The sequence below is a fragment of the Chlamydotis macqueenii genome, chromosome 1 (assembly GCF_036417535.1).
Source record: "Chlamydotis macqueenii isolate bChlMac1 chromosome 1, bChlMac1.mat, whole genome shotgun sequence".
In the NCBI taxonomy this organism is placed as follows: domain Eukaryota; kingdom Metazoa; phylum Chordata; class Aves; order Otidiformes; family Otididae; genus Chlamydotis; species Chlamydotis macqueenii.
In genome coordinates this window covers 211482392-211498237 of record NC_141556.1, presented here as the reverse complement: position 1 = coordinate 211498237, position 15846 = coordinate 211482392, and the positions used below count along the sequence as shown (strand labels likewise).

The window sequence follows — 15846 nt, the reverse complement described above, 5'->3', positions numbered from 1 at the left end:
CCTAATGAGCCCTGGCTTCCCAGGAATCTGTGTCTCCTAGCTGATTGGGAGTTCCGAAAAGTCTCTTCTGTGGCTGGGGTGTCTTTAAAAGCTCTCTCCCCAGAAATGTCTGAGTTAGGTCAGTTAGGCCCTTTCCTTCAGTCTTTATAGGATCGTTCTTTTTAACTCAGTAATTTTCATACCACAGAATATGTAGAGTTGTAATTCTCCTTGAGTCCTTACCTCTTTGTCAAACCTGGGGAGCCACACAGACATGCAGACAGGGTTAAGGCATAGGCTTCTATTCTGTAGAAACCCAAGCGAAACATCACCTTACCTGAGAAATGTCCATGACCGAGTCACAGCTGAGCGGCCGAGCAGATGTCAAATCATTGGAACCCAGCACAGTTGAGATGATCCCATTCTGATCAATCCGCCTGATCATAGTGCCATCCACAAAGTAAATCAGCCCAAACTTGTCCACGGTGATGCCTGGGGAGGGAAAAAGCAAGATAGTCAGAAAGGAACAGCAACCTGACAATTATGAGATGGATGGAAGATGATATCTGGTTTGACGCTCATACAAGAGTAAGATGTCTGGTTTGGTTGGGAGCAATATATGTTACGGCATTCAAAAGGGATGAGATGAGAGTTGGACATGCAGGAGTCCTGGTTATCAGGAGCTTTGAACCGGCACCATTCTACTGCAGGCACTTCCAATGGGCACATGATGCAATTTAGGAATCCCTGATTCCTTCTGGAAAAGGGCATGGCATTCAGTGAACCACTGAAAGAAGGTTTTCTAGTAACTATGTGTCTTGCATGTTCAGAAACACGGTGGAGTTGCTCATGGTTTGAATATCTAGCCATGCACATAAAAATGTTACACTGGTGAATCTTTCAGAAATGGTGATGAGAAAAGCTGTGAAAGATCCATCAGGTCAGTGAAATTCCAGATGGGTAAATATGGAAGGGTTTTTTCCTAGGATAATCCTACTAATCTATAGTATTCCACCTGTTTCTAAACATTGTCCAAACCTCCTTTGTACGCATACTCCCGTCAGCGGATTTGAGGTCTGCCACCAACAGTTACAGGCTGCTGATTCTCGTTTCCTCACCTGCAGATATGCGCCATTTCATTGCCCCCGAAGCATCATTTCTCAAGTATTTGTTGTGTTAGCACAACCTCCTTTACTCCTCTTTATCCCAGGCTAGCTATACTCCGTATCTTCCATCAGAGCATTTCATGGTGCTTTACACTCACTAATTAGACCTCATAGCATTCTGTGAGTGTGATCATCTTGATTTTACATATCGGGAAAACAACAGATAAAGCAATTTTCACAAGGTCACAGAGAAAGTCCACAGCTAAGGCAGGAATAAGAAGTTAAGGGCCTCATTCACCTCTCTTTTATGCGAGTATAAATTAAAAATAACTCCACAGATACTAACAGGGTCATCCATCTCATCTACCCTACGGAGGGAGGATGCTGCTCAGCATAATATTTGAGTGTCTTCAAGACACTCAAAGAATGTAAAGGAACAGTAAATGAATGTAGAAGCCTGTAATGCTCTTTTCTATGCAAGTGAAAATTCTGCTTGGAATATATGAATATCGGGATCTTCTCGTTTGTTTTTTTTTCTCTAGTGGGGAAGCAATCACTTGGCAAAAAGCAGACATTTTCATTGTGCATCCAAGCAAGTATCTGGAGCTTTTCCAGTCAGTGGAGAGAAATATCTTATTTTAGGGTGCAATTCATATCACCCTAAAGCAGATATCCATAAGAGATGAGATGAATCCTTCTAGAAACACCTTTTCCTCCCCATTGACTATAAAAGGAGACTGCAGCAAACATCTCCAAAGGAAACATTTACCCTGCAGACAGATAAAGTTACTGAGATGAATCCTCACTACAATGTTTTTTTTTTTGGCTGGCATCATGGTGACAGAAATGATGGAAAATCTGTTTCAGATAGAAAGCTTTGAGAATGTTTCTGAGAAGTGATCTGATCTTGTGTTTCTCCAAAATCCTGTTTTACAGCCAGATCCCCTTGTTTGAAACATTTACCCTCAGTCTTCATCCACTGTGAGCTATGCTGTGAAGTACAGACGCAGCAGTTCACAGATGAAAAATTTTAGGCTTTCACGTAGCAGGGACTAATCCCCTGATTGCTTTGGCAATTAAAATCATGGCCTTCAGCCAGCACTGTAACTATTGCATGGGCTGGAGGCCACAGAGCTGGATGATACGTGGAAAAAACATCATATTTGGTCATACAGAAATCCACAGAAGACAATCTAGCCTGGAAGTAACGGCAGGAAAACCTCAGGACTAAGTCATTGTTTGAGAGAAAGAACAAACTTCTCCGTTGAGCTGAGGTAAAGGAAGGGATTCAGACGAGGTTGCAACCTGTTGATCCAAAGTCAATTAGGAGTCAGGGAACTGATGTTTCATATCACCAAGTTGAACGGGAACTGCGTATTTTTTTTTGCTAGGAGGTAAAACCAGCATTTTCCTTAGTTCTTCACAGCATCTCCCTGTCTGAAGGGCATCATTTTGACCTGGATTGGGTATCTGACCATCAGAGCAGTGAAGTTTCAGAATAGCCTCCAGGGCAGTGAGGAAAAAAATTGCTTGCTGCTTTTAATATGAAGTTCATTAATTTTGGAGGGGATTATATGACAAGATTGCTAAAATAATGGATGACAGGACTAAATGACCCAAAAGATTGCTTCTAGTCCTACATTCCAACACCTGTGTTTAATTTATGCCACGATAGGACTGATCTTTGCAGGACCACGAAACAAGAACCCCAAAGAGGAGGGGTAGGCACCTGTTGCACATCTGAATGCTACGGGAGAAGGCACAGCAGTGGTGGCCATTCATTCTCCCTATACAATATAAACACATCAGTTGTATCTTAGCGCTTCGTCAAAAGCTGCCGAGGGATCGGACAGTATAAGCATCAGTATCACACCGGCATCCGTGGCTTTCTGGAACATGTCTTTACCTGCCATGAGATCTGCCAGCATTGTGCCCCAGTTGGCGCCCTGTCCAATGAGTCATCCAGGATACTGGCACATGTCACCTGCTGCTGGCATCTGCTGTTGAAAGTTACTGCTCCTTTAATTATTTTGCCCAGCAAGTGGCAAGTTCTTTAGTATTTTTCGGTGTTTGCTTGACAGCCAGGGATACATCTGTGCTCTTTAAGCGATGTAGTAGACATGCTTTTTCAGAAGAGGCATGATAGAAGGTTTAGTTGATCTTAATTGGCTTTTGTCAAACACAAGAGGCTCTTACCCATTCCCAGGTTCACGACGAGTATTTTTCAGGGCGCCTGTCCATTAGGCTGTGTGACAGGCCAAAAGCCAGCGAAGGGTGGCAGGCTGGATAATGTGATTTTAAATGAGGCAGAATTTCCTCTCCTAGCTAGTTCCATATGGATTGGATTGGACTTATCAGCAGTGTGTGCTGACAGCCGCTCGCAGTGTTCAGCGCTGGGGTCTGATGGCTGGTCTGATTAACCAGTTACAGTAATAACAACCTGTACGCACTGTGGCTCTCAAGCCAGCTCTGATCCGTTGATAGAGCACAACTTTATTTTGCATTCCAGCTTAGACAAAGAGCTTGCACACCCGAATAAGTTAAAGTGGGATGGCAAAGTTACCACTTATCACCCTGCTCCAGGGCAACGGCATGTGCATGTGTCCTTATCACAGAGCACCCCTCTGCTTATCCCTCTTTCACCGAGGCTAAGCAATCCCAACTGCCTTGCATTTCCTAGGATGTTCTGCAGGGTAACAGAGTTTTCAGGCTGTCAAAGCCCTAAATTCCCATTTTCACATGCCTCTCAGACAGCAACTGCTCCAATCCCTTTCCTGACTTTAGCCGATTGTCTTGGAATCATATCTAATTACAGAGGGGGGGCCTGCTCTCCAATCAAGCGTCTTGGGATGGATGACTTCTGCGGAGAGGGAGAGAAGCATCTCACAGTTTCTTTGCAGCAGATTGCAGAGGTCAGATTGGACCTTTCTGTGTTTCCTTTCTGATAATGGCACAGATCCAGCGCTGGGAGCTGGCTCCTGGAAATGGGCACAGAAACGGGTAATTCACATGTTACGCATGTAAAGCCAAAGGCCTTGGCGTGCTTTGGCAGAAGGCTCCTCTCATGTTTCCATAGGAACATAAGGGAATTAAAGATTTTCAGCACACAGCTCGAAATTCAATCTCACAGTTACTGAGAGAAAACATCTGCTGCCACTACCCAGGTAGCGTTGCAGATCCAAACTTTAAGCTCTGAGATATGAAATACATGTTATGAAATCATGCTGGCTCCTCTTGGATAGTCGGAGATCCCACAAGAAGCGAGGGCTTGTCGCACCACGTGCATCACACCAGTGAGTTCTGCTGATAGAAGGTTGTGATACGATGACATTTGCTTGAAATGTTAGGACCTTGTAGCGTGAGGAGGTGACAGCACAACATTACGCCGGAAATAGCTACCGGGACATGGTGGGTTTGTTCTAGAAGACAAACTGCTAGAAGTGATTGCATTGCCCATGTAGCTCTACTTAGGAAGAAAAGAAAAGGGGGGAAAAAAACCCCTTTTAAGTAAAAAAAATAGGTGCTAAAGGAATCCAGATTGGAGCTTTCTTGTCTGGCTGGATGCTGAATGACAGTGATAAAATGGCAGATGAAAATCAATGTCAATAAGTACAGAGGAATCCACAGGGGAAGGAGTAAGCCTAACTACCCATACGCAATGACAAGCTGCAAAACAGCTCACAGGAGAAAGATTTCAGAATCCCTGTGAAAAGTTTTCTGCGAAGATCAGCTTTGTGCTCTGCAGTGGTCAAGAAAGAAGCTAGAAGATAGGAATGGATTGGGAAAACCACAGAGAGAATAACAGAAAACAATGATCTGGCCTCAAAAAGACCACATTTTTTTCATGCTATGGCTAAAAAAATTGTGGAATTTTTTTTTTTTTTCCAGGTGCCTGGAAGGACAAACTTCGGTTTTCAGGGAGGTTTCTAGATCAATTGATGGTGGCATCTAAGTGCAGGTCCAGGTGCAACCTCTTCAGAAAGTTCCCTACATGTCAATGACAAGAGTCTGGAGTGTTAGCACGGAAAGACCACTCTATCATTGCCCCTCTCCCTACTTGTCTGTTCTGGCCACAGTAAGAGACAGGATATTTTGTTCAATCAGCCTCTGGTCTTCCCTGAAATGGCCCTTACATCATGACTTAACAATAAAAATGTTAACAGATTGTGGAGCTTTGAGTTTCTTCTTTTAATTCTGTGGAACTCATGAACACTTAGCGAACAACTGAGATTTTGTTTACACATTCAGCAGGACACGGTGAAGGAAGCAATCTGTCCCCAAATTAATTACTTCATTTTGCATTGGTTTTGTGGTGCTAAATGAATGAGATGGCCCCTTCCCCCCACGTCGCTTCTGAAACCTTCTTCCTATTGTGTCAGACTTGTCACTGCAATCTCTCTTAATTGCAGGCTCCTTGGTAATTTCTCTGCCACATTTTCCCGAGGAGAACCACTGGTGAGTACTCAGATGCAAACAAACGCTCTGATAAGCTGGAGTTTTAATTTTTCTTTGGCTTGCTTGTAGAAGAGGATCATTATTAGCAGATGATAATTAGAAAGTGGTAACACTTTAATTTGCAAGGATATATTGAAATTCATTAGCATCTGAAAGCTTTGCTGTGCTCTGTGGCAAATGAATTGGAAGTATCAGACTGGTTCCTAACCACTCTGAACGGGGTTAGCTGAGGAAGGGACCTCATCCTTCACATTATCGTCTCCAGGAGGAGATTGACACTCTCAGAACATGGTTCATCCTACTTTGGACACATGCACTGGTACAGAACAAACCACCTTCAGGACACCAGTTTATTTCCACTGAGAAGAGAGAAAAAAACCCTACTTAGACCTGATGCTTGAGTGGTCCAAGAGGCTAAAGGTAGATGTTGACACCTCATGACTGATTCTCCAGTCTTTATGAATTGCTGTTTTTCATCTGGCAGCAGTGTATTCCCTCAGTGTTTTTCAGCAAGCTGCAAATATCAACTAATTAAAACACCATGAACTGGAGGCAAGACCTTGTTTCCTCACAATTTTTGAACAAGTCCAAAGATGTCCTTAAAATATACAAATTCTACTTTGCATTAAGTAATTATTTGCAGTCAAGAAAATAGCGTTAGCCTTAAAAAGTAGAGTCCCATGAACAGTGGTGACGAAGTGAGTGGTGAAGAACTGAACGTTCCAAGTCCTTCCCTGTCCAGCTGATATCTCTATAGCTACAGAATCGTTTTCAAATTTCCTCCAACCATTCAATTATGGGTGTTTATTTCCCTGCCAAGACAGGGAAGCAGAGGGTAACATAAGGACTCGTGGTGACTTCTACAAGAAATCATTTTTATTTTGAACTATTATGAAATACAACCACATGGCGGAAGAGCATTTGCTGGATTTTTCTGCTAGGACGAACCACTGTGAAGGTATAAACAATGCTCACATTGTCAGTGTGAGTTTTTACAGTTAATCATTTATTGAGGTGAATGGGAAGTGAGTCACACCTGCCAAGCTATTGTCTCAGCACACTTTGCAGAACCAGATTAGGGAATACTGTTTATGAAACTTCCACTGGTAGCGTGGGCTTTCTGGATTATTATTTTCTTGTTGCCATTTTGCTTCGTGTTATTTCCTTTTATCCTCAAGTTACTTTTATTTCGTGAAATTTTAGAGCTGTGAGGAATGAATGCATGCATTTTGCTGTTATATGATGGAGATAGAAGAACAGCCTCCTGAGAGCTTGAATTGCCAACAATCATAGAATCATAGAATCATAGAATGGTTAGGGTTGGAAGGGACCTTCAAAGGTCATCTAGTCCAACCCCCCTGCAAGGAGCAGGGACATCCCTGACTAGGTCAGATTGCTCAGAGCCTCATTCAGCCTGGCCTTGAATGTTTCCAGAGATGGGGCCTCCACCACCTTTCTGGGCAACATGTTCCAGTGTTCTATAACTCGCATCGTAAAAAATTTTTTCCTAATTTCTAATCTAAATCTACCCCCCTCTATTTTAAAACCATTACCTCTCATCCTATCGCAACAGGCCCTACTAAACAGCCTTTCCCCATCTTTCTTGCAGGCCCCCTTGCGGTACTGGAAGACCGCTATCAGGTCTCCCTGGAGCCTCCTCTTCTCCAGGCTGAACAGCCCCAACTCTCTCAGCCTGTCCTCATAAGAGAGGTGCTCCAGCCCTTTTATCATCTTCGTGGCCCTCCTCTGGACCTTCTCCAACTGGTCCATGTCCTTCTTGTGCTGGGGGCTCCAGAACTGGACACAGTACTCCAGGTGGGGTCTCACCAGGGCAGAGTAGAGGGGGAGAATCACCTCCCTCGACCTGCTGGCCATGCTTCTCTTGATGAAGCCCAGGATGCGGTTGGCCTTCTGGGCCGCAAGGGCGCATTGCCTGCTCACCAGCTCCCAAGTCCTTCTCCTCAGGGCTGCTCTCAATCCATTCTTCCCCAGCCTGGATTTGTGCCTGGGATTGCCATGACCCAGGTGCAGGACCTTGCACTTGGCCTGGTTGAACTTCATGAGGTTGGCACGGGCCCACCTCTCCAGCCTGTCAAGGTCCCTCTGGATGGCATCCCTCCCTTCCAGCGTGTTGACGGCACCACACAACTTGGTGTCATCGGCGAACTTGCTGAGGGTGCACTCCATCCCACTGTCCATGTCGCCGACAAAGATGTTGAACAGGGCCGGGCCCAGCACGGACCCCTGAGGGACGCCACTCGTGACCGGTCTCCACATGGACACTGAGCCGTTGACCACCACTCTCTGAGTGCGGCCATCCAGCCAACTCCTTATCCACCGAGTGGTCCGTCCATCAAACCCATGTCTCTCTAGTTTAGAGAGAAGGATGTCGTGCGGGACAGTGTCAAAAGCTTTGCACAAGTCCAGGTAGATGATGTCAGTTGCTTGTCCCTTGTCCACCGATGCCGTCACCCCGTCATAGAAGGCCACCAAATTGGTCAGGCACGATCTGCCCTTGGTGAAGCCATGTTGGCTGTCACCAACCACCTCCTTGCTCTCCATGTGCCTTAGCATGGTTTCCAGGAGAATCTGCTCCATGACCTTGCCAGGCACAGAGGTGCGGCTGACCGGCCTGTAGTTACCTGGGTCTTCCTTATTCCCCTTTTTAAAAATTTGGGTTATGTTCCCTCTCTTCCAGTCATCGGGGACCTCACCAGACCGCCACGACTTCTCAAATACGATAGCCAGTGGCTTGGCAACTTCATCCGCCAGTTCCCTCAGGACCCGCGGATGGATCTCATCAGGACCCATGGACTTGTGCACCTTCAGGTTCCTTAGATGATCCCGAACCTGCTCTTCCAGTACAATGGGCAGTTCTTCATTCTCGCAGTCCCTGCCTCCACCTTCTACAGCTTGGGCGGTGGGACAGGAACTCTTGTCGGTGAAGACTGAGGCAAAAAAGTCATTGAGAACCTCAGCCTTCTCCATGTCCTGGGTAACCAGGACACCCGTTCCCTTCTGGAGGGGGCCTACATTTACCCTGGACTTTCTTTTGTCCCCTACGTACCTATAAAAGCTCTTCCTGTTACATTTTATATCCCTGGCCAGATTCAGTTCTGCCAGGGCTTTGGCCTTCCTTGCCTTATCCCTGGCCACTCGCGCAGCCTCTTTGTAGTCCTCCCAGGCTACCTGTCCCCACTTCCACCCTCTATAGGCTTCCTTTTTCACTTTCAGTTGGTCCAGGAGCTCCTTGCTCATCCACGCCGGCCTCCTGGCCTTTTTGCCCGACTTGTTTTTCATCGGGATGCACCTCTGCTGAGCTTGGAGGAGGTGTTCCTTGAATATGGACCAACTTTCCTGGGCCCCTCTTCCCTCCAGGGCCGCCTCCCATGGCACTTGGCCCATCAGGTCCCTGAAGAGGCTGAAGTCCGCCTTCTTGAAGTCTAGGGCAGAGAGCTTGCCATGTATTTTCCTTGCTGCCCCGTGGATCTTGAACTCCACCATGTCATGGTCGCTGCAGCCAAGGCTGTCCTTTAGTTTCACATCCCCGACCAGTCCCTCCCTGTTGGTGAGCACAAGGTCGAGCATGGCACCCCTCCTTGTCGGCTCCTCTATCGCCTGCAGGAGGAAGTTGTCATCCACGCATTCCAGGAACCTCCTGGACTGCCTGTGCCCTGCCGTGTTGTCTCTCCAACAGATATCAGGGTGGTTGAAGTCCCCCATGAGGACCAGGGCCTGTGACCGTGAGGCTGCTCCTATCTGCCTATAGAGCACTTTGTCTGCTCTATCCTCCTGGCCAGGCGGCCTGTAACAGACCCCTACCATGACGTCCCCTGTCCGTCCCCATCCTCTAATCTTGACCCATAAGCTCTCTGTCAGCTCCTCCTCCATCCCCAGGTGGAGCTCCACACACTCCAGCCAGTTGCTGATGTAGAGAGCGACACCCCCTCCTCGTCTCCCCTTCCTGTCTTTCCTAAAAAGCCTATACCCCTCCATGTTGACGCTCCAGTCGTATGGGTCATCCCACCACGTCTCCGTGATGCCAATGAGGTCGTAGCCCTGCTCGTGTGCAAGCATCTCCAACTCTTCCTGTTTATTCCCCATGCTGCGTGCATTGGTATAGAGACACTTCAGCAACAAGAAGGATTTCAGTGCTGAAAGCTTTGAACTCCAGAGCTCTGCTTCTCCAAAGCAGAAACATAAGTCATCTAACCCTTGCAATATCCGACCATGTAGAGAAATGAATAATATTCCTCTTATCTTGTACACGGGAGAACATAGGTCCAATAGAAGTTGCGGGTTGTCTTTTTTTTTTTGCACTGGTTGAAATCAAAGTGGTGTCGAAAATTGGATGACAGAATTCTGGATTCCCTGATCTTATGACTCATCTGCTGGACTGCCTGAATCTCTCCCTGCCTAAGTCACTTAATTTTGTTTTCACTCAGCCCTCTCATTTCAGTGAGATAATTTCTACACTGCAACCTGGCCACAGGTAGCTGTTCCCTTTCTATATCTGTGACTCTGGCAATACTTCATCCCAATATAATGGTCACCTCATGGGAACCTGGAGTGCTTGGAAACCATGCTGGGCCCTTTGAATATTATGAGGGCAGCAGTTTGGCTTTCAGTGGTTTTTGGCAAAAAACAGGTCTCCCAAGGTATATTTTTCTGCATCCTGCCAGGAAACAACTAGCCAACATCTAACAAAAACAAAACAAAACAAAAATCACAACTAGAGCTGGCACAAAAGGTCACTAAATCCGTTTGGGTTTCCTGGATTCAGTAACAATAATGTCATCTCTACGTCAAGAAAAATGACTTCCTGAGATGTCCAGCTAAGAAGAGAAATAACGGCTCAGCTGTCTTCATTTTGCCTGCTCTCTGTGAAATAACTTGTTAAAAGATCCGCAGGTTTTGCTGAGAGCCTGCTTTACAAAGAGGTTGGTACAGGCTTGGAAATTGCCATAACGAGGAAGGAGGGAGCTACCTCTTCCAGATGGAAGGAAAAAGGAGACCTGCAGCACCTTGATGTTGAAGCCAACACAAATAACTCCTCGCAATCCTAAAAACTGCTCAAGAAGACATACAACAGGCAAAAATGCCACATTTATAAAAGAATTCTTGCACAGGGGTCCTTCCTGCCCCTCTTCACAAACACTGCAGAAAGTGTGTATGCCAACAGTATCTCCCACCTCGTCTCTACACTCTCCACGTGTTTTTTTCCGAGGAGCTGTGGACAGCTGGGGGGAGTGACGTCCTCCATATGCGGAGCTTGTTACCTTGAGACTGCCAGACTGAAGTCTTGGCTACACACAGGACTGCATATGTTTGGCTAAACCTGTTTTGAACAATTTAGTTCACAGTCATGAAGGCTGTGCAATGTTTTAATTCTGATTTGACTGGGCTTTTATCACATTTAAGTCAGCTAATCAGGAGCCAGGTGAAGCCACACTGAATCGGATTGTTCCCGTATTGAAATTAGTATCCACCTCTCTATAGGATTTAAGTTGGATGCCATGATGTATAATGTCAATGTATAAACCTCAATTTACATATCCCTGAGCTGTATCATAGAATCACAGAATGGTTTGGGTCGGAAGGGACCTTCAAAGGTCATCTAGTCCAACTCCCCTGCAAGGAGCAGGGACATCTCCAACCAGATCAGGTTGCTCAGAGCCCCGGCCAACCTGGCCTGGAATGTTTCCAGGGATGGGGCTTCCACCACCTCTCTGGGCAACCTGGGACAGTGTTCTACAACCCTCATTGTAAAAAATTTTTTCCTAATATCTAATCTAAATCTACCTCCCTCTGTTTTAAAACCATTACCCCTCATCCTGTCACACCAGGCCCTACTGAACAGCCTCTCCCCATCGTTCTTGTAGGCCCCCTTGAGGTACTGGAAGACCGCTATAAGGTCTCCCCAGAGCCTCCTCTTCTCCAGGCTGAACAGCCCCAGCTCTCTCAACCTGCTGGTTTGGTTACTAGTTTATATATATATAGCAATGCTTATTGAGCTTTTTAATTTTTTTTAATGCCAAGAAAGCCTCAGTGATGGAACAGAAGTGAATCCAATCCAGACTGGGAAGGACCAAACACTGTTATTTTGCAAGGAGGAGTAGTGGCTAAGCGGGTATAAAACTGATGGGTGGTTTTATTCTATTGCCCTTTGGAGATGTGGCCATCACTACACCCCCCTAGTCTGGCACTCCTCCCAGCCACCTCAAGAACAAGACCCAGGACTGGCTGAGGGTGAGACATCCCCATTATTTCCAGAGGCAAGCCCTTAGGACATGTTTGTGGGTTGATTTGGGAAAGCCTGCAAAATTCAAGGGCATTTTCTGAAACAGAGAGGATAGCAGTCTTCAGCATGACTAAACAAGCCCCTTTCAAAAAGACCCCTTTAAAAAAGCCTGTGGAGAAGAAGCAGTCTCACCCCTGGGATTCGTAAGGGTAGCATCAGTGCCTTTGCCTCCATCTCCACAGCGGGTGTCGTCGAACGGGAGGCACTGATCCCCGGTTCCAGCCAAGACCTCTGAATTCTTCACGATGTCTTTCACCGATGTGGTGGACTTGATTTTATAGATACGTCGACTGTTGGTGTCAGAGAGGTAGATGGAGCCGGTGATTGGATCTGTGGTCAAGTAATACTTGTGAGCTGGGCTGTGGCTGAAAAACAAGGGTACGCCGTTACTATTTTTCGCATTGTTTCCTGAAGTCAACAAACAGTGCAAGCACTTTACAGAATAAAAATGCACAGGGCAGACAGACTGGGAGAGTGAAGCAGTGCTGTGTGTGACGATGTTAGTACACGGTGTGTTACAGCACAGGAGCCTGCGCTCTATCTGTTACCAGTCACTGTGCCTGGGGTGGTCTCTGGCATGGAGAGCCGTTACCAAAGGAAAGGGCTTGCTGGCCTGAGCCAAAATCATGCCAGGAACTACTATAAGTTGAGTTCCAACATTGGGAATTGCTTAATTTACTTAATATTGACATAGTCCTGAAACTGGTGTTAGTGCAGGGCCAGAGGGTGAAGGGAAAGCATAGTACACTAGGTGCAGAAAATAAAGCAAAAAATAAAATCTGCCCTCCTAAGAAAAAACCCAGGACAAAAACCCTAAAACCCAAAAGCAGACTCCAAAGTGTAAAGCACTTGAAGATATACTCTCGAAAATCACTGCATCAGGGTTTATCTGGTGCTCTTGCTGACTCCAGCAAAGACCCTAGAGTCCTGCCCTGCCTCGTGGAGATCTGGGGAAACCCTGCCACTGAATTCAGCTGGACTTCAATAAAGAGACAGACAAAACAGTCCTTGGAGCGTCACATTTTTCAATGAGTAAAACATGAACTAGGAGGAGGGCTGAGGAACCCAAATGTCAGTCCCCTGCTAAACCCCGGTCACTCACTGCTTCCTCGAAAACCAGAAAGGGTGGCTGAGAAAATGAGGTGAGCAGACAGAAAAATGATGTTTTTAGCTCTGTGACTACAACACTAAACGAGCCCAAGACTGAAGAAATGAGTAAACTGGCATCCACTTTGTGGCAAGCATTCGATGGGACTGGCCAGAAAAAACAACCAGATGAGTTTAGACACAATTTGTAAAATTGTCTTTCAAGGATTCTATCTATAGTTTAACACAGATATTAAACTTACTAACTTTATTATTAAAATTAAGTGTTTACTACTAGTGTATACCGAGCTGCATCTCTTCTAAGCCTGAAACCAACGGATTAAACTTGTAACACCTGCTGCCTGAACACAGGTCTCCTTCCTTCTAAGAAAAGCTAAGTAGTAATTAGAAGAAGTATGAAAATGTCTCTATTTTTTTTCTCCAGAACACCTTCAAGCTGTCCAAACTCATCAGGTCCCTAGAATTCATAGAAAACATATAGGCTGTAGTCCACAATTTGGCACTTAGTAAAATTGTTCCAGAAGAAGCTGGTTAGAAACCTGAGTGTCAATCACAGCTGACTCTATCTCTCATAATAAGAAATTTCCTCTCTCTTTCAACCTTTAGGTTAGGCAAATCAATCCTCTTCAGACACATAAAAAACTACTGAATTATTCTCTCCCTAAAAAAGCTGTAAGTTGGTTCTTCATTCAAATTACTTAATACTTTGGGAAAAAAAAAAAAAACAAAGAAGAACCTTTCTGATTTATTCTGGGATATCCCTTGTGATTTATCCTATTAAAGTCTGAACAGATTTCATCTTCGCAAATGACACTGATTCTTGCTAAATAAAATGCTCTGACCTTCAAGACAGCTCCAGCCTGACAGTTCAGTCTCCATCTGTATTCCTTTCCAATGACGGCTGGATGGGAGGGTATTATTTCATTTACCTGCATGTCACTCACATAAAGCAAGTGGCTTCAACCCTGGTGGAAGAAGTTCCCTGTGGGAATCCATCACCCATTTTGATCAGGGCCTTGCGTTTTTTGCTGACTGTCCTAACAAAGCCCAGCTGAATGTCAGTCAGCTTTTGAGTTGTTCACAATCTCTATTTTGCATGAGAGGTGGACAAGAGTGGGATATTCTTAATGGTGCTTTGCAATTCTTCAGCATCTCCACCTGGAAAGCACACGTAGCTTTCACTGAGTCTTACAGCAGGCCATTTTCAGATGGGCAAAGGCACATGACTTTCCCAAAGATGGAGAAAATTGCACCAGCAGAGGCAGTTCTTGCTCCTCTCTCCCAGCACTAGAGTTGTAATTTATTTTTAGAATCCTAGAGTCATAGAATGGTTTGGGTTGGAAGGGACCTTCAAAGGTAATCTATTCCAACCCCCCTGCAAGAAGCAGGGACATCTCCAACCAGATCAGGTTGCTCAGAGCCCCGGCCAACCTGGCCTGGAATGTTTCCAGGGATGGGGCATCCACCACCTCTCTGGGCAACCTGATTTTGGATTTCATAGCCTCATGCTGGTGAATTTTATTATTGATTACAAGCTTTTGTGGAAGAGAGAGATCCTAAACTATCTTCTAATCCCAGGTCCTGTGTAGAATGGACTCTGAAACCCATGCTGACTTCTTTTAACCATGGATCAGAGAACCATGCAAATGCCAAACATTCCCAGAGCTTTTGTTTAACACATCAAGAGCCTTCAGGATGAGAGATGCTAAACAAACATACATTAGTAACGTAAAAGTTCTCAAAGTGCTTCCCTTCACCTGTGATAATGCAGGAGCACTGGAGCCAGGAACACTGAGGCTTTGCTTTTTATTTAAAACCACAATCAATAGGCAAATCCAAGTGGCAAACTGGGCTGAAATAAATCTGCCTGGGGTGAAGCAGAGAAGATTTTTTTTTTCCTTTCATCCTGTCTCGTTGCTTAGTTAGATAATGGACCAAAACAAAAGACAGGACTTCTTACTATTCAGAGGACTTATTCAGTTACAGTATTTGTAGTCTCAGAATATTTATCCCCCATATTGACACTGCCACCACTAGAAAAGGGCTGTGGGTGAAGAGCTGTTCCCATCCAGAGTGTTCCTTTTGCTATTAATGTATTTTAAAAGAAAACCTGAGCACTGCATTGATATTTTAATTCCCTGAAGCAACAAACCAAAGTTGGAGGGATGAGATGGGCTGGTCCCTAGCCAAGAACAGACACCTTAGTGGGTACTGGTGGGCCTGACGCTGTAGTCACTGGGAATGAGGACAGCTTCACCAGCAGAAGTTCTGCAGGCCAAAGTGAAAGGGAGGTGATATGGCTTCCTCGTAGGCCTGTGATACAGTGACGCACTGGGGAAGCACAGGGAAATCTTCCGAGTCCACAGTGATCCCAGCTGTTTGGGGTTACATATAGGCTCTCCCATATATCTGCCTTGTCCCCTTCCTTTTTTTCCTTCTCATTATTTGGACAGCATAGTTCCAGCACCATTTGGTGAGCTCTGCAGATACGTTAAGAGAGTCAAACTCAATTTGAAGTGTTTAGGCTTTACGTGATTCCTTATACGCAGGCATGAGGGATGAAGTGACAAAAAGTTGGGTGACAGTTGACGTGCCACTCGTGGATTGCTTCTGCAGTATTATAATAGATTTACGCAAAGGTTGTTATTATTCCTTTGGGCCCAGAGCCCCTGTTTTGGAGAAGTCTGAGGGAGGAACCTCTGAATGGGAAGCAAGTCTCTAGTAATAAAGATGAGAAAAAGGAGATGCATCCTTTCATTGACTTTTGCTCAAAGCCAGGGGATCCATCTCACCAAGCTTTTGATGATTACAAGGTGGATGTTCACATCTGAACTGGTTGCTTAAACTCCCTTTATAGGTGGTAGAGAGAAATAGCATCTTTTGGGATGTGATTTGTCT

General features: G+C 45.5%; 1 protein-coding gene across 2 annotated transcripts in view; it reads right to left on the bottom strand.

Moving 5' to 3' along the window:
* TENM4 (teneurin transmembrane protein 4) overlaps positions 1 to 15846 on the bottom strand; it is a 607238-nt gene that overhangs the window by 47591 nt on the left and 543801 nt on the right. For both annotated transcript variants that reach the window (XM_086739706.1, XM_086739707.1), the window contains 2 exons: positions 11974 to 12206; positions 317 to 471 (listed from right to left, as the gene is read on the bottom strand). In XM_086739706.1, coding sequence (XP_086595832.1) covers positions 317 to 471; positions 11974 to 12206 — 388 coding nt within the window. The remainder of the gene's footprint in view (positions 1 to 316; positions 472 to 11973; positions 12207 to 15846) is intronic.